Source organism: Plasmodium chabaudi (genome assembly GCF_900002335.3).
Source record: "Plasmodium chabaudi chabaudi strain AS genome assembly, chromosome: 9".
Taxonomy (NCBI): Eukaryota; Apicomplexa; class Aconoidasida; order Haemosporida; family Plasmodiidae; genus Plasmodium; species Plasmodium chabaudi.
Genome location: NC_030109.2, coordinates 1,079,299 through 1,102,163, shown reverse-complemented (window position 1 = coordinate 1,102,163; position 22,865 = coordinate 1,079,299). Strand labels below are relative to the sequence as shown.

General features: G+C 24.2%; 7 protein-coding genes across 7 annotated transcripts; 4 read left to right on the top strand and 3 right to left on the bottom strand.

Moving 5' to 3' along the window:
* Nucleotides 1-76: 76 nt before the first annotated feature.
* On the bottom strand, nt 77-1,081 carry PCHAS_0930300 (50S ribosomal protein L2, putative; the record flags this gene model as incomplete). The annotated part of the gene is made up of 1 exon (XM_016798183.1): nt 77-1,081. One exon carries the CDS (start codon nt 1,079-1,081, stop codon nt 77-79), a length of 1,005 nt encoding a protein of 334 aa, XP_016655425.1.
* A 508-nt stretch (nt 1,082-1,589) lies between these two features.
* Nucleotides 1,590-2,853, top strand: PCHAS_0930200 (pre-mRNA-splicing factor 38A, putative; the record flags this gene model as incomplete). Its single annotated transcript, XM_733334.2, has 2 exons — nt 1,590-1,719; nt 1,883-2,853. 2 exons carry the CDS (start codon nt 1,590-1,592, stop codon nt 2,851-2,853), a joined length of 1,101 nt encoding a protein of 366 aa, XP_738427.2.
* Nucleotides 2,854-3,211: 358 nt separating this feature from the next.
* PCHAS_0930100 (amino acid transporter, putative) lies at nt 3,212-7,195 on the bottom strand (the record flags this gene model as incomplete). The annotated part of the gene is made up of 1 exon (XM_736364.2): nt 3,212-7,195. One exon carries the CDS (start codon nt 7,193-7,195, stop codon nt 3,212-3,214), a length of 3,984 nt encoding a protein of 1,327 aa, XP_741457.2.
* A 1,893-nt stretch (nt 7,196-9,088) lies between these two features.
* On the top strand, nt 9,089-12,340 carry PCHAS_0930000 (conserved Plasmodium protein, unknown function; the record flags this gene model as incomplete). Its single annotated transcript, XM_735205.2, has 1 exon — nt 9,089-12,340. One exon carries the CDS (start codon nt 9,089-9,091, stop codon nt 12,338-12,340), a length of 3,252 nt encoding a protein of 1,083 aa, XP_740298.2.
* A 685-nt stretch (nt 12,341-13,025) lies between these two features.
* On the bottom strand, nt 13,026-13,847 carry PCHAS_0929900 (nucleic acid binding protein, putative; the record flags this gene model as incomplete). The annotated part of the gene is made up of 1 exon (XM_738851.2): nt 13,026-13,847. One exon carries the CDS (start codon nt 13,845-13,847, stop codon nt 13,026-13,028), a length of 822 nt encoding a protein of 273 aa, XP_743944.2.
* Nucleotides 13,848-16,315: 2,468 nt separating this feature from the next.
* Nucleotides 16,316-18,085, top strand: PCHAS_0929800 (T-complex protein 1 subunit alpha, putative; the record flags this gene model as incomplete). The annotated part of the gene is made up of 2 exons (XM_738850.2): nt 16,316-16,373; nt 16,512-18,085. 2 exons carry the CDS (start codon nt 16,316-16,318, stop codon nt 18,083-18,085), a joined length of 1,632 nt encoding a protein of 543 aa, XP_743943.2.
* Nucleotides 18,086-19,757: 1,672 nt separating this feature from the next.
* Nucleotides 19,758-22,448, top strand: PCHAS_0929700 (RNA-binding protein, putative; the record flags this gene model as incomplete). The annotated part of the gene is made up of 1 exon (XM_016798182.1): nt 19,758-22,448. The coding sequence occupies one exon, from the start codon at nt 19,758-19,760 to the stop codon at nt 22,446-22,448; it is 2,691 nt and encodes an 896-aa protein (XP_016655424.1).
* Between the last annotated feature and the right edge of the window lie 417 nt (nt 22,449-22,865).

Here is a 22,865-nt window from a genome sequence, read left to right as displayed (position 1 = left end):
GAATTGAAATTGGGTTATGCGTTAGGGTATATATTATGCAATTTTTGTGCTTCCTACTTTTTATTGTATATTTTTTTTATGCGGTAACTCCATATTTCTTCTGTAAACGACCACATATATTTCTTCTAATAATTAATCCAAGTGGTTTTTTCTTGCTTCGAGTTTTAAAACCATCTCTGCATTTACCCCAAAGAGAGCATTTTGGTCGCTTAGTATGTTTTTTACTAGTTCCACCACCATGTGGATGTTTAGATGGATTCATAGCGACACCCCTAACTACAGGTCTTTTGCCTAACCATCTATTAACTCCTGCTTTTCCTAAAATTCTCATATGCCTTTCTAAATTTGCTACTTGACCAATAGTAGCCCAACATTCTAAAGGGAATTTTCGAATTTCTGTTGATTTTAATTTAATTGTTGCATATAAAGAATCTTTACTTAAAACAGTGGCATATGTACCTGCTGCTCTAATTAATTGTCCCCCCGCACCTGGTCGCATTTCAATATTATGTATTAAACTTCCTACGGGTATATTTTTTAAAGGTAATGCATTTCCAGGATGAATATTTGCATATCTACTTGCAATTACTTTATCTCCTGGTCTTAATAACAAAGGAGCTAATATATATGATAATACACCATCTTCATATTGAATTAATGCTATATGTGCACTTCTTGTTGGATCATATTCTATTCTTAAAACTGTACTATATATATCTTTTCTTGATCTTTTAAAATCTATAAATCTTAATCTTTGTACATGCCCACCACCTCGATGACGTGTTGTAATTTTTCCTACATCATTTCTTCCAGAGTGTTTTATTTTTGGGCATGATAATTTTTTTATTACTCTTCCTTTATATAATACCAATGGATTATCCTCTAATAATTTTTCAAGTCTTTGTTGTTTTGACATAGTGAATGGGGATAGTACATCCGGTTTTATTTCCCTTTTCGGGAAAAAAGTTTCAAAATCAATATATTCTGGCACATTCTTTTTAATATTATAAGAATATAAATTTGAAAAATATCTTCTAAACAATGAACTATTTTTTAATCCATCAACTAGTCTCTTATTCATTGTAGCAGTATAGGCATATTATTTATATATATATCCATATATGGGCTTAGCAAACTTTTCAAACACATTCACAATATTTATCCTTCGCCATTATTTCATATATAGGGACTTCAAAATAAAGAAAAATCAATTAAATTTGAAAAAAAAATAAAAAAATATATAAAAAAATTAAAAAAAATATAAAAAAAAACATAACTGATTTAGTGTTATTTTATTTTCTCACACTCGGTGATAGTATATTTGCATATGTATACAATTTTTTTTTTAAAATAGGAGAACAAAAAAAAATAAAAAAATATAAAAAAATGGATAACCAATCGAAGGAGAAAAAATAAAATTATGAACATATCATATAAAATAAAAGAATAGTATTTTCCTAATTTTTTATAAATACAATTTATGGAGGCTAGTCATATTTGTTTTTTCCATATTCCATTTACTGTATAAGAAAAAACATATATGATTATTACCTATTTTAAGGTTGAATGCCATATAAGATTTTCGAGATATGGCAAATCGTACTGATATTAATGTTATTAAAACATTTGGATCTAATCCACAATACTTAATTTCTAATATTATAAGAAACAAAATATATGACAGTCCATACTGGAAGGAAAAATGCTTTGCTTTAACCTGTACGTTCATAAATATGCATTATTATTGCACAGATTAATTATGTTGAAACTATGTGTTTGTTCATTCTCATTGAAAATTTTGGATAATCTTTCTTAAAATTTTGTAAATATGATATATACATATATTTTATTTTTTTTATTTTCTTTCCTTTCTTTTGTACAGCCGAATCAATAATTGACCAAGCAGTGAGTCTAAAATATGTTGGAGGAACATATGGAGGGAATCGAAAACCAACCCGTTTTCTATGTTTAGTTTTAAAATTATTACAACTACAACCTGATAAAGATATTATATATGAATTTATAAAGAATGAAGAATTCATTTATTTGAGAGCTTTAGGTATATTTTATTTACGATTAGTTGGTAAAGGTATAGAAATTTATAAAAATATAGAACCAATATTATTTGACTATAGAAAAATTAGATTAAGGTTACAAGATGGATCATTTCAAAAAATATATATGGATGTATTTGCTGATAATTGTTTAGTTTTTAATAATTTTTTGGATGTTGATTTCCCAGCCTTAACTAAAAGAATTGTATTAGAAGAAAATAATTTATTAGAAAAAATCAATTTAGATTATTATAAAGAATTATTAGATATATCATCAGGAAATGAACTCTTTATGAATGACAAAAAAAATAAAATAAGTCTTTACAATAAAAAATCAAAAAGAGAGAAAAGTTATGATAGCAATAGTTCTACTAGCCAAAGTTCAGAACTACGTTATTCTAAACGAAAAAAAAAACATAGAGACGATAAAAAATGGTATGAAAAAAAAAAGAAAAGACGAACAGATTATACTGACAAAGATTATCATAAAAAAAAATCACACTCCTCTAGTGATGACCACTCTAGAAGTGATAGCTCAAAATCGTATGAACATGAGAAACGTCGAAAAAAAAGTAAAAAACATAAAAAATATGAAAAAAAATATAGCGACGATACCGATTATGAAGATAAAAAACGCGGTAAAAGAAAGAGCGAAAAAAAGAGCAAAAAAGAGAAAAAACATAAACATGAAAAAAGCAAAAATAATTTATCTGATGCTCCGGAGAAGAATAGCGAAGAAATGTCTATCGAGCGATGGAATAAAATACGAGAAGAACTTGGATTGAAGCCCCTTAAATAAGCCTCTCCAAGCTTTACAAACATCCGAAAAAACACAAGCAATGTCCATGCACATGCTCACTTATTTATCTAACTATTTATCTATCTATTTATTTATCTATTATTTTGTTTTGCCCCCATTTCACCCTTGTTTTATTATTTTTTAGTAAACTCTTTATAATTAAATAAAAATCATTTTTTGTATTCATATGAAAATTGATGATAAAGTATAACGAGTTACCTTTTATAAAATTTGTCTATACTTATGTTGGTAAGGTCGTGTCTACATTTTCAAAATATGAATGTGGGTAGTAGGGTTCTCTTTTGTTTTTTCCCCAAATGGAGCTAGCTAATTGTGAAAAAGTTGACAAATGGCTAGCTCATAATGCCTTGAAGGTCGTTCCGATTAAGTCTAATATATATTTTTCATAATCGTCTTTATTCATGTTAGTAAAACTTTTATCATTAATATTAGGATTATTTTCATTTTCTCGTTTTAATGATGTTATAAAACTATCATTTTTGATATGTTTTTTTATATGTTTCCAAACATAAAACGGCATAATCTTTTCACAAGGCAAAATTTCTTCGAAAAAAAATATATATCTTGTATATAAATAATTTATAGGTTTTTTTTTTTTTATTTGAATATCATTAATATTCCATATGTGTGTTAAGGGAAAAACAAATGTCGACAAATTTTTAGGGTTTATAAAAGGGACTACTGAAAATAAGCATATAATTATTATCAATATTATTGATACTATATATTGTATAAGCATCCCGAAGTTGTATTTATATTTTTTGTTTGTCTTATCCATTAAGTTTTGGTTAGCATATTTATCTTCCTTATTTATAAGATCATTTAAATTGGTATTCTCTCCAGTTTTTAAATTATTATTTATTCGTAAATGGTTTGATGATGTGTTTGAATATTTTTTTCCAGATTTTAGAAAAGGTTGGATTTTGCTCTTTTCATGATGTTGATTAGAAATAAAAATATCATGAATATTACATATCGAATTTGATGAAAAAATAAAAATTAAAAAAAACGGAATTAAATATTTAACTATTAAACACCATGTAATATTAAGTTTTTGAAAAGGATGGTATAAAAACATTGTCTTTTTTTCTCCCAAATTATAAGTACGTTTTTTTCCATATAATATATTATTTAATTTTTTTCTAAATATGTCAATATTAAATAAGTATAAAAAATATAGTCTTGTCTTGAATTTTGTATTCCCCTTATTTCTCCACACAACAATAAAAAGGCTAAGAAATAAAAATGATATAATTAAAAAGGAAAAAAACAAAAGTGAAAAATAAAAAAACTTATAATTAACAATCTTATTTGGATTACTATGCAAATATATAATAACAGGAATAAACAAAGATATAGAACAAAACAAAAAAAAAAGACAAGCATATTCTAATATGTTTATCCTTATCAAACTTTTTATGCTATCAAAATTGTATATCCATGTTACACATATTAGTTGTAAAAAAACTACAAAAAAATAAATATAATTTGATATAACGCTGTCTATTAATAAATTAATATTATGGCAAATTGGAAATAAAATAATAAACAAAATAATAAAAAAATATATAATAATTATAAATATACTAAGAATTTTTTTTTTATAATTTATAAATTGCTTACTCTCTTTTAAAATTAATACAATTCCTTTTAAATGTATAGAACAAGATATAAGTAATAATAATAAAGACGACAAAAAATATGTAAAGGTCATAATATTTGGTAACGCCATTTTTGATAAAGCTGTAAAATATATTATTTTATTTTTTATAACTCTTTTGTCTTTTTTAAACATATCTTCAAACGAATTATAATTAATTGGTAGCATCTTTAAGCCCATAAGTAAATTATTTAATTCTATACTATCATATTTATTTCCATATTTTAATATAACAGATATACATAAATAATAATATCCAAAATGTATTATTACACCAATAAAAGACCCGAATATAACATAAGGAGAAAATAATAATATATTATCTCCTATGTTTGTATAGGATGAAAATGTATAATTTATTCCTGTAGAGCAATTAATAGAAATTAATACAATGCTTATTATTTTACCAATAAAATTTATATTTATATAAAGTAAATTTTCTTCTCCCCAAAATATACTCCTATCACTATCACCAGTGTTCATACTATTTTGTATGTTACTCCTCCCATTTGGATGTAGACAAATTTTGCTATACATTTGTATCATTTGAAAAATACAATTTGTTATAAAAAATAAAAAGGAATATTGTAAAAATTTGTTACATATCATTTCTTCGATTCTCAATAAAATATATAATACTAACATAATTGATAATAAATATATGGTTTTCCAACAAAAGCATATATCTTTAGAAAAAAAATAAATGCCTTCTAATATTCCTATTGATTTACATTCCATTTGTTGTGCATTAAAAAGTACAGGATTATTCTGTGCATATAAATATGGAAATATATAATATTCTTTCTTTATTTTATTTTGAGCATTTAAATTTATTATTCCTTTATAAACTTTTTTTTTAACAGCAGACTTTGAAGATATTGCTACCCATCTACATCTTTCATCTTGAATACACACATGCTCCGTTTGTATTTTTTCACAATGATTCATTTGCCAAGGGAAAGGATTCTTTAATGAATTTCTAATTACTGTAACGGTATCTACACTTCTATATATATTTTTTGATAATACATTAAATGTTATTATTAAAGTAATTATACCAATGCCTGTATATTTTTTTTTTAAAAAACTAAAAGCATTTACTACAGAGGATTGTGATATTTGCCCAAGTGAAAATTCGATTTGTAATAATGGCAATCCAATAAGTATATAACAAATTATAATAAGTAAAATAAGTAGAAAAAAATCAAAATTTGTTTTTATCTCAGATAAATCTAAATAACAATGGCTACTTAATGAGGCACCAATACATGAAAACATAAATGAAAATAAGGTATTCCATTTATCTTTATTATCAATTCGTTTCTGATTAAAATTTATTATTTCATTTTTTATTACTTTTTTAAAATATATTTCTATTTCTTCAGAGCATAACCTTTTTATGCTTCTCCGTCTGTAACTTAGATGCTCTGCCTTTGTCAAACTGGGCTCGTTTATACCATTACTTTCATTTTGCACACCGATTTCATCCTTCGCTTCATAAGGCATTACGGAATAATACTCTGCATTTGAAGGCCCATTCGCACTCCTGATATTTATCTCCGTATGCTTTGATGATATACCATTGTCTTTCATCAATTTCTCGGGTTTAGTCGCTCCGTAAATATGTTCATCATATTTTATTCTGTCTAATCGCACTTCCCCTGTCATTTCTTCATCTTCCATTTTTGAGGACCCTTCAGTTTGATCACTTCCATCTTTATCTCTCACCAAGTTGTTATAAAAATTGTAATACATTTCAACAGAGGGATCATTTTGTGACTCAGCCAAATTATTTAACATATAAAAATAATGATTATTATGTACGTTCTTTATTTCATTTTTTGAAACATTTTCATAATTTAAAAAGTAAATATTTAAATTAGACATAAAAGAAATTTCATTTTTATCAGTAAAAAAGTCACGAAGTAAAAAAAAGGATTTTTTAATTCCCTTGGGAAAGTATTTTTTCTCATTATTTTCTTCATTTCTTATCAGTTCATAATTATTATAAAATTTATTATGCGTATTTAGCTTTCCCAAATTATAATCGTTTGTAATGCTCTTTTGCTTTTTACCTGTTTGGTCATTTGAATTTTTTTTTTTTTTTAATCTGTCTGCTATATCACTATTATCATCTGTACTCATTGTTAATAACATATTTTTATTTCTATATTTATTTAATATTAATTTTTTTATTTTATGGTAAGCCCTTTCTTTATATTTCTCTTTATCCTCTTTTATATCGCCATCACATTGTGCTATCAAATAAGTTGCTACTTCTTCAATATCATTCGAATCATTTGGTTTTTTTAAAACAAAAGGAAATTCATCTACATCATTATTGTCTTCTTCTAATTCAAAATTGTTATCATATAATAGAAAATTATAATATTTTAAAAAATCATTTTTAGATATATAACTACTTCTTCTTATTTGGTCATAATCACAATTATTATAAGAATTCAAACTTAATCTACTTATATATTCTTGATAAATATCACTATAAGAAAAGTTTATACACATGTTATATAAATAGCTTTTTAAATCATTGGATCCTTTTATATATGGTGAATTCCATTTATTCATTTTTTTTTTTTTTTTTTCATGGGAAAATTCATTTGTACCATTTTCATTCTCTTTTTGGGATATTTTTTTATGCATGTTCAGAATTTTTCTTTAATTAATTATTATATAAATATGTGTGCATATCACAAATTTCATTTTTTGTAAAAAGTTGACACACCATTCCTAGTTATATATTATACCATGTCTTTAATATATCTTACAAAATGGTTGCAATGACCAATAGCTTCTTCTTCTTATGTTTGGTTAAATATATGTATACACAACTCTGCTATTTATTTTCCCAATTTATACGAAATTATGAAAAATAGTCTAAATTTAATGTCTGACAATTATTTTATAATATGTCTTATGAAGAAAATTTTTGACCAATTCAGACATGATTATACTTTATTCATTTTTGTGTCTCATTTTTTACTTTACGATTTTTATTTATTTTTTTCACAAACAATATTTTTAATTTCTATATATTTATAGGTAAAAGATTGGCGAAAAAAATATAAAATATTAGAGCATGCATCAATGGAATTAATTTATTACACACCTTTCATAATAATAGCCCATAAAAAAGTATGCATATAATTATGCCGCTTTACTGACTCTACAAATTATTTTGGTTACCGTTTTAAGAGTTTTAATTATGTTAGCTTATTTATTCTAATTATATATAAAAACACGAACAGAATTAAATCTAAATTTTATCACGTTTAAATTTATAGGAATAATAATTTATATGATATGTGCACAAAAAGAACAAAAAATATGTATAGTATATTTCTTGTGAGCATTAGACAGGTAGAACTAATTTGTATATGATTGAGCAAAGAAATATTTATTTATATGTTCCCATTTTTATATTTAAAAAGTTATAAAATTTTTATAGTAGTTCTTATATTACTATTGAATTTTGGTACTTTTACACCCCAATCAATTTTTTCTTATTTTTCTTTTTTTGTTACTTATACAAAAAAGAACAAATTTCGTGTGTTGCTAATTAGTATGCACATTTTTTTGTTCTTATATGGGGTTGTTTTTTATGTCATTTTGTATATCAGGTTTTATATGCCTTTATTTTTAAATACATTTTTATGTTTTCAATAATGAATTTTTTAGTGTAACTTTATTTGCTATTATGAGAGGAAAGAAGAAAAAATGGAATATATGGAAAACATTCATATTTTCAATATGGATAACCATTTTACAGAAACATATTTTATGAAAGCAAAAAATTATAGTCTATATAGTTGGGAAAATATGATAAATAAATATATAAACACATAAATTATGATTATAATAAAATTTTCCTTTATCCTACTCAACTTCATTGATATTTTACATGAACCTTATTACAGAAAATAGATATATCATATTTTGGCTTGCTGTTTTTTTTTCTCTCATATTTTCTAGCCATTATTTTATATTTCATATTTTGTATAAAATTGCTTAAAAATTTTATGTCCATATGCTTTGGTTACATGACCATGACATAATAAATAGGAATTTTTCAAACTTTTGGCTAGCACAAAAAAAAAATTTTACTACTAATAACCAATTAAACAAATCCAATGGCTAGCTCAAGAATTGCTTAATTAGTCATGGTACATTTCAATATATTCACATATATATACATGTGTATGCCCTTTTACAACATATATAGCCATATTTAATACTTATGCATACGCATATTTTTATGTAAGTTTTGTTCTTTTGTATTGGCAACTTCACACCACAGTGTTCTATAATATAATATTTACTTTGTTATTATTTTATTTATTTTTTTTTTATTTGTTTTATTTTTTTTATCATATTCATGTATCATAATTCTTTTTAAATTGTGTTTAATATTTTCCATGATTTACATTGAAACAAAGATTATATACTTTACAGTTTTATCAATGATAAAGGATTTTTATTTTGAATTTTTTTTTTGAAAACCCACAAATAAATTCACAAATAGAACATTTAAAAAATATGGAAGAAATTAAAACTACGCCCTATTCAAAAGTTAATAAAAATAATATAAAGTGTAACAAAACAAAAGGAATGTTATATTATGTGCCAATACGCGGCAAAATCAAAAAATGCCCCGAAAGAAGGATGGAAAATAATCCCATATTAAGTACTGAACATGATAAAACGGAACAAATAAATGATATTTCATTAAAAGAAGGTGTAGATAAATATATATTAATAATTCATGAAAAAGACATAAAAATAAAAAATAATTTAGTTAAAAAAAAACAATATGCATATTATCCACCTAAAAAGGAATCCTTAACATTTAAGCGTATAGGCATTGGGCAAAATATAAAAAAACACACATACCCGAAAAATGGTGAAAAAAAATGCTTTCCATATTTCAAACAAAAAATAGAGAAGGAACAAAATAATTTTATTCCATCTTTTGACAAAAAAAAAAAAAAAAAAGAAAAGAAAAATAGCGAAAAATATAGCGAAAAAAATAACGAAAAAAATAACGAAAAAAATAGTGAAAAAAATAGCGAAGATAATAATGATAGCAGTTTGAAATCTATTAATTATAGATATGACTTATTTGATAATATTCTTAGAAAAATAAAAAGAAAAAAAATTAAATTAAAAGAAAAAGCAATAAATGAAAAGTACACTCTTAAAGAAAATAGAAAGATTCTCAAAAAAAACGAATCACAAGAAATTCAAACAGACGAAGCAATAAGTGTGAATGATAATAGAAACCACATTATTTGTAAATGCGATTTGGTAGATATATGTAATGAAAATATTTCATACTATGGAGAAAATGAATGCATGAGTAATAGATGGTTATTGGAAAGAGACTATACAAATGAAATATATAGACCTAGTAAAAAAAATTATGAATTAAATATCGATAATAAACATTATAGGGAATTAAAACAAGCGCATTGTGCACACTGTGAAAACTGCAAAAACTGTGAAAGCAATGCACTAAAGTATAGTAAACAAAAAGAAGGCATAATGTATATTAAAATTGATAATAACTTTTTCAATAGTAACAAGAGCAGTGAATTGGAGGGGTCCCCATATGTCAAATTCGATAGATATAATAAAAATGGGAAAAACGCCTCTACCTCCAGATTAAATAAATTTTTTTTTATTTTTTGTAATGGCTGTTTGGTTGTATTCTTAGGAGTAAGCAATAATATTTGTGGACGAATGAGAAATAGAATACTAAAAAATTTTGATAGTCTAACAGCATCCTATAATGCCATCGCATATGTAATAATATATTCATTTTTGTGTATTTTATGTATTAAATCGAAACATATTCGAAAAGAACATTGGCTATATATATACCCATGTTTAAAAAATTATTTCTTTAAAGAAATTCCGTCAAACAAAAAAAAACAAAATGAAAGTATCGAATTTTTAAAAAATGATGAAATAGGACATGAAAGAAATTATTTAGTTGAAATAAAAAGTAATGAAAAAATAAAAAAAACAAAAAAAATTATGAATTTTTTTCACAATAATAAAAAAAATACAATACATGATGATTTCTCTATGGAAAATATGAACGATTATAATTCGGAAAGTTCAAATCCTAATTTATCACAAAAACATCAAAATGTGTTTCTAAGACTTGTACCTAAAAATGGGTATAACCAAATGCATGATGATTTCATAAGTGATAATAATAATAGTAGTAGTAGTGATGATGAACCAAATAAATATGTTGAAAAAAAATATGCTGAAAAAAAATATGAAAACATTATAAATAAAGATACTAATTGTGAAATGTGTCCTACCTGTAATTCTGTCATCAAAATGAAAGAGAAAACATATAAAGACAATAAAAAAGATAAGATATACAACAAAACTAAGCAATGCACATTTTCCAAAGATGAAATGAAGTATCTTTTACAAAACGAGGAATATAGAAAGGATGGAAACAATATATACAAAATTGATAATGAGAAATATTTAAAGAAAGATGAAAATAATAATTGGTATAATATAATAAAATATCAATGGGCAAATATGGGAGCATATAAATATGTTGTTATTGTATCAATCCTTGATATAATCTCTAATACACTTTATTTTGTATCTCAGCTAGCTATTCCGTTAACTATATTATTATTATTAAATCAATTAAATTTTATATTTTCTATTATTTTATCTTATTTAATTTTAAAAAGAAAATATAATAGACATCATGGAATATCAGTCATAATTGTTTTAACTGGATTCCTTTTTTTTTATGTACCATATATATATAATGATAATACAAATTTTCTTCAAAAAAAAATATTAACAAATTATTATATAAATTCAAATTCTTTTATAAATCCAAATCATTTTAATATATTTGGTTCTAGAAAATTCGACATAAATAATGAATCTGATGATTCCTTGAATTTCCCTCCATTTGGTTTGATAAGCTCAATCATGCTTTGTATATTTTCTATTGTATTAACATCTTATGGAGGAATATTAAGAGAAATTTTTTTTTGTGAATATGTAAAACAAAGAAAAGAACGAACCAAATTAATGGATAATCAAACGAATTTAGAGGAAAACGATTTATATGTTCATGGCATAAAAGAATTGGATCATGATGGAAAAAGAAAAAAATGCAAATATTGCAATAATACGAAAAGAGACGAACTAATCGAATATGAACTACCACAAAATAATGCACAGGACATAAATAGGATGATTGGCAATAGAGAGAATGCTAAATATGAATATGCTGCAAAAAATGTACGTGAATCACGAACATTAAAAAAGATGAGTGTTATATTATTATCATTTAATATTGCTCTTATACAGATATTATTATTACCTATAATTTCTTATTTTCAATTTTTATTTAACCCAAGTAATAATATATCCTACTTATTATATATTAAGGATAGTCTTCAATGCTTTGCTGGGAATACAACAGAAAATAATGAGAATTGCAAATTTTCACTTTTAATTTATTTTATATATATAATTGTAAATGTTTTATTTAATTTAAGTGTTTCGTATTTTTATAGTAACTATTCATCAGCAGAATGTTTTTTAATTTTAAAATCTTCAACACCTCTTACCTTAGTAGTTCTTTATTTTTACGATTTCCCATTTATATCAGATAGTGACAAATATTTTTCAGTTTATTTCCTTATTAGCATATTTATTGTTTTTACTGGAGTCAGCTATTTTTTTTATCAAAACATTGCAACAGAAAAGGAAGAAATCAAACCAGAAAAAAAATAATAATTCATTTTTAATTTCTTATAATATAAAATCAAAGAAACAGACTTAATAAACATTCCATTTGAATTGCAATCTATTTTGTATATTCAACTTTTTTAATACTGCTTTTTTTTTGTTTTAATTATATAAAATTTATACAACCATTAGGCATGTATTACTTCCTTATGCTTATCACAATTTTTCAAGGATGTGTAAATATGCATCTACATATAATGTAACATATACTTATGTACATTTTCTATAATGCCATGATAATTCCTTGTGAATGCCTTGGGGTACTTTCCCAATGGCATTCACTTAATTAGTGTGCATGCTTATGTCATTTTAATTTTTATTTATTTTTTTGTTTCAATTCGATTTAGTGGTATACAAAAGTTTATACTTGTGAACCTTATGAAGGCATGAAAGCTTGAAAAAGTTGAAAAAGTTGAAAAAGTTGAAAAAGTTGAAAAGGTTGAAAAGGTTGAAAACGTTGAAAACGTTTGAAAAATTGGAAAAAGCGTGAACAGTTTGAAAAGTAAAATTTACACTTAAAAAAATTCAAACTGTGTAGAAAAATGAAATGATAAAACATATTTAAAATAGCTTATGCTGAGGAAGTAGAGTAGTCTAATTTGTTTGAAACTATGATAGGTAACCAAATGGTTCTGTACATATAAGAACATAATTTTATGGCTTACTAACCTTATGGAATACTTATGATATCTTCATATTGCGCTAAATCATATTGTTCAATAAGTTTGGTAAGGGATTTTTTAATATTAATTTCTGAATGATATTTTCTAAGGTTATTAAAAATATCTTCTTGATTTGCATACTTTTCATTCGTTGTATGTAAATATTTTATAATATCTGAATCTACTTCATCCATTTGATTATAATAGGAATCTAAATTAATGTGTGACCATGGTTTTTCTTGGTTATTTATACCATTTGATAAATTCATATTTTTTAATTTTAATAATTTTAAATAACAATATATAATATCTGATGTAAAATATGAAAAATAAGAGACCCAATCATCAACTTTATTTATATATGATATACTAATTTGGACTTGTTCCGTTTTACTTTCAGGAGAATAAACACCCCCTACTATTTTAACATGATCATTAACTTTTAAATTTTCTATATGATTTTTAATTTTATCATTTTTTGCATCTTTATTATATTTAGCTTCTATAGTACCAGTATAATCACATATTTCAAAAATAATTGCACTAGCTAATTCTTTAACATTAGTTATTTTACCGAATACAATAATCCCACTTATTTGAAAATCATGAATTTCAAAATTTTCACTATGCATCATTTTATTTAATAATAATTTAATTGTTATAGGTGCACAAAGTTCTTTAGGCAGTTCTTTTTCTTCATCGATTTTACCACTCCCTCTTCCGATTTCATTGGACCCAGTTTTACTTACCTCTTCTACTTCTTCCTTGTCTGTCGATCTATTCCCTTGCTCAAAGAATGAATCGTTTCCAAACCCAAAGTTCATATCCATTTTGCTTACTCCTTTGTTTGTTTGAAAAGTTGAAATATACGCACACTCAGTATGTTTCGTTAGCTCGTGTATGCATATGTATGTATACGTATGTATATGTATATGTATATATTATGCCCAGCTTGTGATAGCCTTTGCAATATGATTAATGCTATACTGACTTTCTCTTTATCAAAGAGAGCTTTGCATTATTAAGCTTGGTATTGTCCTTATATTTTATTTCATCAAATATATAAATGCCAAAATGTATTATTATTATGTGTGTGTTTTATTTTTGGAAGATCCCTAAAATCGTATACCTTTTACTGATTAATTAATTTTAGCCTCGTTTTTTATTTACTTCGTTACTACAAATAATTTTGTTTCTATTTTTTTTTTTAATATCAAATGTGTTAAGTACTGTTGCGAATAATTTACAAATATTTTTTATATGCATGTATAAAATGAATGTGCATATAATAATGAAAACAAAAATTATAAATTATTACATTATTATATGCATACCTAAAAAATATGAGAAAACAAAACAGCTCGTAATGCGTATGCACAATTGCCCTTATTTATTCATTCCTTAAATCCCTATTTAAAAAAATTTTTTTTTTTTTACAAAATTTGGAACTTATTTATTCCCCTTCATCAATTATATATTTTTTTTTTTTTGAAAAGACGATATATGAGAAAAAGCAATTCGGTAATATTATATTATTACACTTGTTGAAAATTTTAAATATTATTATTGGCTTATTACATAATCCTTTATATGATGTGTATATTATTCCTTTGTAATAAATCGGCTTTATTTTTTTTTTTTTTTTTTTTTTTTTTTTTGTAAATATGTCTCAGTTTCACAAGGTACTAAATTTAATACACACAATTGGCCAAGGCCAAATAAATATGCGAAATGTAGGAAAAAAAGACATTATTTTTTTATTTTTTTATTTTTTTATTTTTTAGCTATCAACTATTTTATTCTCTTTCAAAAGGAAGTATAGAACATCAAATTATCCTTGTTAATATTTCTATTCATAGAGATATGTTTTTTTTTTTTTTTTCTCTTGTTTTCATTATAAGCCAGTTTGACATAAAGGGGGGACCCTATTCAAGCCATTTTAAGTTGGCTTTTAAAATAAATACACATGATTAAATAATGTGATATATTGTTAAAACGAAACAATAGGTTTATTGTCTTTCATTTGTTTTCTCTTTTTAAAATTGTTAATAAGGTTAATCCAAATAATGGAAAAACGAATAAAAACGTATGCCCACAAAATATATAACTGTTAATAGGAAAAAGGATTTATAACAATTGTTTTATTGTATCGCTTTCGGAAAATTATCAATTATATAAAATGTTCTACCTCTGTTTATGTGCAATACTACTATATTGCAATTAATAAATATATTTATTTATGTATTTATTTTGTACTATGTAAAGATAAAATGTGTAATGATATAGCAAAAGTTATAGGATGGGATATACTCCTGTTTTGTAGTACACATGAGAAAATAACAAAATATATAAACCCTTTTAAAATATTGTGTAACCATATTTTTATTATATTATATTATTTTTTATTTTCCAAAAATTTTAAGTAACATAAATGCATAGTAAAAATAATGAACCACCAGTTTGATAAATAGAAAGTTATGCATACCCCTATATAGCATGTACATATATATAGGTTTACTTTTTATATAAAAAATAATAATGTGCCAGTTCTGTTTTATATGCTATTTCATTGAGTATGGAGAAGGTACGAAATAAATAAATGAAAAAACTTATGTACATAAAAAATATATTACAAATAAAACTATTTTATATGAATTAAGAATATTTATATATATAATAACATTATATTATGCATATACAAATTCCACCGTTTTTTTTTGAATTGGGTACACGAGGAATATATAAATATATATGTACATGTACAGTAAGCATATTTTTCAAATCTAAAAATAAATTCCTAACTGTATACTTCAAAAATATAATAACCACGTATACTTCAAATTAATATAAATTAACATATATAGAATATAGGTGTTAAAATTAATATATGTAAAAAATTAAAAAAATTAAAATATATATAATATTATATTGATAATCATATAGGAATATTTATTGTGTTAATAGTTATACATTATTTTTGTACTGTGTTTAAATTATAAAAATTTATAAGAAAAAAAAAAATTCAAATTCTTATGTATTTGCTATTCAGTATAAAAAACATAAAACATTGTATGCCTTAAAACTGTAAATATAACATACATAGATATAGCATACATTTTTTAAAAATAATAAACAAACATAAATATATTCTCTCATTATTTGTATGTATTTAATACAAGTGACTAAAACAAAAACAAATAAATCGATCCTCATCAAAAGAAATTAATATTTTACGTACTAAGGTATATACCTTTTTAAATAACCAGATAATCATTTGGTATTGTAAATAAGAGGAAAAATGTCTTTAAGTATTTATGGAAATCGTGAAAATGGCCAAGATGTAAGAACAGCAAATGGTAAGTACCTCCCAAAAAGCGAATCATTTTTGCATTCATAGTGTGCATGTGCATTTTTTCCATCCTTCGTGCTAAGCATGTTTTCAATTTTCACTTCTCACTTCCCCTACACATGTCAATCAATTCCTCCCCCTTTAGTGACTGCGGTTCAAGCTCTTTCAAATATTTTAAAGTCAAGTCTAGGACCCCAAGGGTTAGATAAAATGCTAGTAGATAATATCGGTGATGTTACTATAACAAATGATGGAGCAACCATTTTAAAACAATTAGAGATTCAACATCCAGCCGCCAAAATATTAGTCAATTTATCTGAATTACAAGATCAAGAAGTAGGAGATGGTACAACATCAGTAGTATTATTAGCATCTGAATTATTAAGAAGAGGAAATGAACTTATAAAAATGGATATACATCCAACTACTGTTATTTGTGGTTATAAACTAGCCATGAAAGAATCTGTAAAATATATAAAAGAAAAATTAAGTGAAAGAGTCACAAATTTAGGAAAAGATGTTATAATAAATATAGCAAAAACAACTTTATCATCTAAATTTATTAGTTATGAATCAGAATATTTTGCTAAAATGGTTGCTAACGCTATTCAATCAGTAAAAATTATTAACGATGCAGGTAAAACAAAATATCCTGTCTCATCAGTTAATATAATAAAAGTCCATGGTTTAAGTTCTTTAGATTCAAAATTAATAGATGGTTATGCAATTATGAGTGGAAGAGCTTCTCAAGCAATGCCCTCAGCTATAAAAAATGCAAAAATTGCTTTCTTAGATTTTCCATTAAAACAATATAGATTGCATCTAGGTGTTCAGGTAAATATAAATGATCCAAATGAATTAGAAAAAATCAGACAAAGAGAAAAAGATATAACAAAAGAAAGAGTTAATAAAATTTTAGAGTCAGGTGCAAATGTTATATTAACAACACAAGGAATAGATGATATGCCATTAAAATATTTTGTCGAAGCTGGAGCAATAGCAGTAAGAAGAGTAAAGAAAGATGATTTAAAAAGAATAGCCAAATTAACAAATGGGCAAATACGTTTAACATTATCATCTATTGATGGAACAGAAAAATTTGAACCCGCATCTTTAGGATATTGTGATGAAGTATATGAAGAAAAAGTTGGTGATTGGGATGTTATGTTTTTTAAAGGATGTAGAAATTCTAAATCGAATACTATATTATTAAGAGGTGCAAATGATTTTGTTTTAGATGAAATGGAAAGATCTATACATGATGCATTATGTTCAGTTAGTAGAGCATTAGAAAGTAATTATGTAGTTGTAGGAGGTGGATGTGTCGAAGTTGCATTATCTGTATATTTAGAAGATTTTGCAAAAACATTAGGTTCTAGAGAACAGCTAGCTATTGCAGAATTTGCAGAATCATTGCTAGTGATCCCTAAAATATTAGCATTAAATGCTTCTTACGATTCAATTGATTTAGTTTGTAAATTAAGAGCCTATCATACTAAATCTCAAGTTATGAATACTGATGATCCTAAAGATTATAGATGGTATGGTTTAGATTTAGTAAATGGAAAAGTTGTAAATAATTTAAAAAATGGAGTTTTAGAAGCTATGATTAGCAAAATAAAATCAATTAGATTTGCTACAGAGGCAACAATTACAATATTAAGAATTGATGATTTGATTAAGTTGGTTCCTGAAGAACCTAAACAAGAAGAACCTTAAACAAGGCTAAGTAAACTGCCAAAATATGTTCTCATATAATGTGTGTGTGGATTTATTTACATTTAAATATGGATAGGCTTATTATTATTCACTATTTTATTTCCCTTTAACTGCATTGATAGCAAAATAATAGTAGACAATGTTGGGAGCTGTTGTGCCCATTCCTTTCCTATTCGTATGCACAGTGCATATATATTATGTATATTGTATGAACGGTACATATAATTTTATGCACATTGCATGAACGTACATATAATTTAGCAGACAATAATATTCACACACATTTCACAATGCCTGATGCACCCATTATTGCAAAAAATACTTATGCACATGCATACATATTTATGTACACATATTTATACAGTTTATTTTCCTTTTAAAATTAAAAGATATCTTAATTCTAATTAAATCTTTTATTTTTTATATCATTTTTTTTATTTTTTTAACTAGTACACAATAAACTCATATAATTAATTAATCTCATAATTTCTACTATAAAATTATAAATTAAGAGGTACCAAAAAATTAAAAACACATTAAAATGTTTCACTACATATGAAAATATAAATATAGATTTATATGCACATGCATATATATTTGTATTTCTTTCTTAAATAGCTAGCTATTTTTTTAATAATTTTTACAAAAAAAAAAAAAATAGAAATAAATATGGGTGTGTACAAATATTTATAAGGACACAATTAATTAGCTTTTTATTATTATATCGTTTGATGAAATTTAAACGTTATTTTGCAATTTGTATCCAAAATTAAAATAAAAAATAAAAACAACATTCTAATTTTCTACTTAATTGATGAAGCTATCACATAACAGTTTTGTTAATAATTTAACGGGTTGTGAATATTATTAAAAAAAATATAATTAAAATTTTATTGTTCTAGTAGTGATAAATTGCAGACAAGAACGAAAATATGTAACAACTGTGTTTACAAAAATTATAACATTAGACAACTAAAAAATGGTTTAATATAAAATAGCTAAATATGTCACAAAATGAAAAATATGTATTAGCTTTATAATGATTAATTTTGGGAAATAAGCCCAAGCATGTATATATATAATATGCATGATTTAAGTGTGTGGATTTCGAATTTTATTTCTTTCTGGCGAATTTTAACTTTTTTTTTTTTAAGTTAATTATTCGGTTCACTATCTACTCTAACAAATTTCTCAATAGTTTTATTTTAATCCCTATTTTTTATATGTTGAAGTTTTAAGAACATACAAAATAAAGATAATAATTATATTTAAGAGTCGTTATTATATTTTTTTTACAATATGGTTGAAAATTTTACTGGTTTAAGCTTATGTCTTTCAAATTGTAGAACATTTTTTTTAAACTCGCCAAATAAACATTATGATAAATAAGTTTTTGATCTAAAAAGAAAAAAAAATATGACCATCTATATTTGTCTATATATTTGTCTATATATTTTTATTTTACAATAATATTTTGTACATAATTTATGCACATTTTTAATCTTGTCTATAAAATGGTATAGATATATACTATTTTTTTGTTTATAATTTTATTTATATATTTGTTTAATTTCTCTTACTCATAATTCGGAAAATATTTATTTTTCTTTTCCAACTTAATTTATGCTTTCAAATTTTATACTAATTTGTTTATATTACGATCTTATTTTTAATGGAGTTTTCAAAAGTAGAACCAAATGATAATGATGAACTGAAAAAAGAAGAACTTATAAATAATATAAATAGTTTTTTTGAAAAAGTTCATTTTGATAATAATATAAATAAATTAGATCGATTAAAAATATATAGTCTATCAACAGAGACAGATTCACGTAAATACTCTAGACAATTACAATGTGATAATACTTTGGGACAACAAAATGAAAATATTTTAGAACAACAGAGTGAGGATAGGCATGTGAAATTGGCATCTCCATTGCCATATATAAATGCCGATGAAACAATAAACAATTGTAAATTTAAAAATGTATTAATCAATAAACAAACAAGCAATACAGATAATAATATAACTAATTCAGCAATGTATATAAACAATAATTGGGTTAAAACAAATGAATCTAAAAATGGCTATATCAATCATGATAGTGTATTTGCAAAAAATGTACCAGACACATCTAATGAAATAGAAAAAAAATTAAAAAGTATTGCATTTATTAAAAATTTAAATAAATATAATTACGAATTTAATGAAAATAATATTCTTAATAAATCAGGTAATACATTTAAAATGGGTTCTGAATCAAAATATAATAATATCAATTATGATCATGAAAATGTTTCAAAAAGTGTAGATGCAATATCATTCTATAATAATTCACAAGAAATAGCCAAAGCATTTCAACCTACTAATTTGTCATATACAATAAATGAGGATGCTCAAAAAAAATCTGAAAAATGTCTAAATCAATCTAATACCTTATTAAATAATTTAAATGAAAAAAATGAAATATGTGATAATAATTTTGGCGAGTTTTTTACCCGAAATATGAATCAAAGCTTCAATCAAAAACATGAATATATTTTTAATAATAATTATGACAATGTTTTATATGGCAATGATGAGGTAAATAAAGAATTAGAAACAGGTAGCCAATTCAATTGGAAAAAAGACGAGGCATCGATAAAAGAGAATAACAGAAACGAACTAAATGAAGACCTAAATGAATATTTAGAAAATGTGGTAGGACAAAGTTATTTTTATAATTTAAAAAAAAATAAAATTGTATGTATTGATGAACAAGAGCATGATGCTATTATTAGTTTTGAAAATGATAAAAATGAATCTAGTTTGTCATATAATTTTAGTAACAATCCTATGAGTCAAAGTTTTACGAGTAACACTATTCATAATAATAAACAGGTTCAAGATATAGATGTAAAGGATATAAACATAAATATGGATCTTTTGAAAACGATTTTGTCATCAGAATATAAAAACATGGACAACTTGTTTGGCCAGTGTAATTATGATTCACACAATTCTGAAAATAATACGAATTCAGAAATGTTTGCATCTAAACAAGATGTAAACAACAAAATATATGATGAACAAGCATTTCCAAAGTCAAAAAAAAGTCTTATAGAACAACAATATCTAGAAAATTTGATTTTCAATGAACTAATGAAATATGCAGAAATAGAAAAAGACGAAATAACGGAAAGTGAAATTTCCAAGATGAATAATGAACATAATCAATTCACATCTTTAAATATAAGACCTAGTGAACCTAAAAATGATTCTATTATTACATTGTCAAACGAAAGAGATAACAAAAATGGGTTAGATAGTGAATCAGAAAATTGTAACCTTTTTTTGGAATATAATGAAAGAAATGTTAGGCAAACCCGATTTGAAAGTAGCTTAAGAAATGACAGTGAAAAAGTAGAGTGGCAAAACAATGAGCGATTTAACATATTTTGTAATATTAATGAAACAGACGAACAAAATTTTATAAGTGGTAAAAAACAAAATGAATCCAATTATTATGATATGATGAAAGATAAAAATTATTCTTATAATATGGATAATCCAGAAATGTACGAAAGTATGCAAAAAGCATGGACAAAAAATATAGAAAACCAAGTTGGAGATAAATCATTTATATGTAATAATTATATAAATGATATAAATACAGAAATAGGTAATGATAATATATATATCCCTGAAAATAAAGTAGCCAAATTTACTTTAATAGTAAATGTTCCACCAAATACTACTCGAAAAGATTTAATGGCTGTTTTCAGTAAATATGGAAATGTTAACTTAACTATGGTTGTTTGTGATAAACAATCAAGACATCCTAATAAAGAATGGACTGCAACTTCCGGATATGCATTTGTGCGTTTTTCAACAAACATTGAAGCACAAAGAACATTAAATGCTGCAATTTCAGGACATATACGTATTAAAGGAAGTAGAGTTAGAGCTACTTGGGCAAAAAAAGATTCCTATTCAAAAAAAAAAAAAGAATTTAATTTAAAAATTCCATGTTCAGTAGTTATTACTAATGCAGAAGGATTTATATGTTGTATTTGTAGAAATTATTTATCTTATGATCCTATATTATTTCCATGTTGTTATATATCTTCATGTACAGATTGTTTTCAAAATTACATTATAAAAGAAATGAATCAGCAAAATATTAGATGCCCTAATTGTTCATTATTCATTATAGATCCTATTATTAAACTTGATCAAAATTCAAAAGGCATTTTAACTTTGCTATATAAAATATATTATAATATTAAAGTAAAATGTGTATATGATCATTGTAAATGGATTGGTTTTCACCACCAATACTTTTCTCATATATTTACTTGTAACTTTAGCGCAATTCAGTAATTTTTAAATTAAACCATTATTAATGAAGATAGGCTAACTCATATTCCCCTACATTTCTGTGCATAAGCAAAAAAAGGAAAGAACACCAATTAGATAGCCATAAAAAGAGATATATTAAAATCAAATTATTATAATGTTACATACATTTTATTTACACATATCAATATGTAGACAATTGATGAGAATGGTATCCACTTTATTTTTTATATTAACAGAAGGCTTAAAAATTTAACAACTATTTTTTTCTATGCTCAAAATATTTTTTTAATTAAAAGCTAGCTATTTGTTATGCTAGCCAATTTTTTTTTTTTTTTGACTAGCCATAAAATGGAATAATATAATAAAAATTTTATTTGTCTACCTATTTGGCACACACATATGTTTTTTTTCATGCCATTTTTTATGGTACTTTTTATT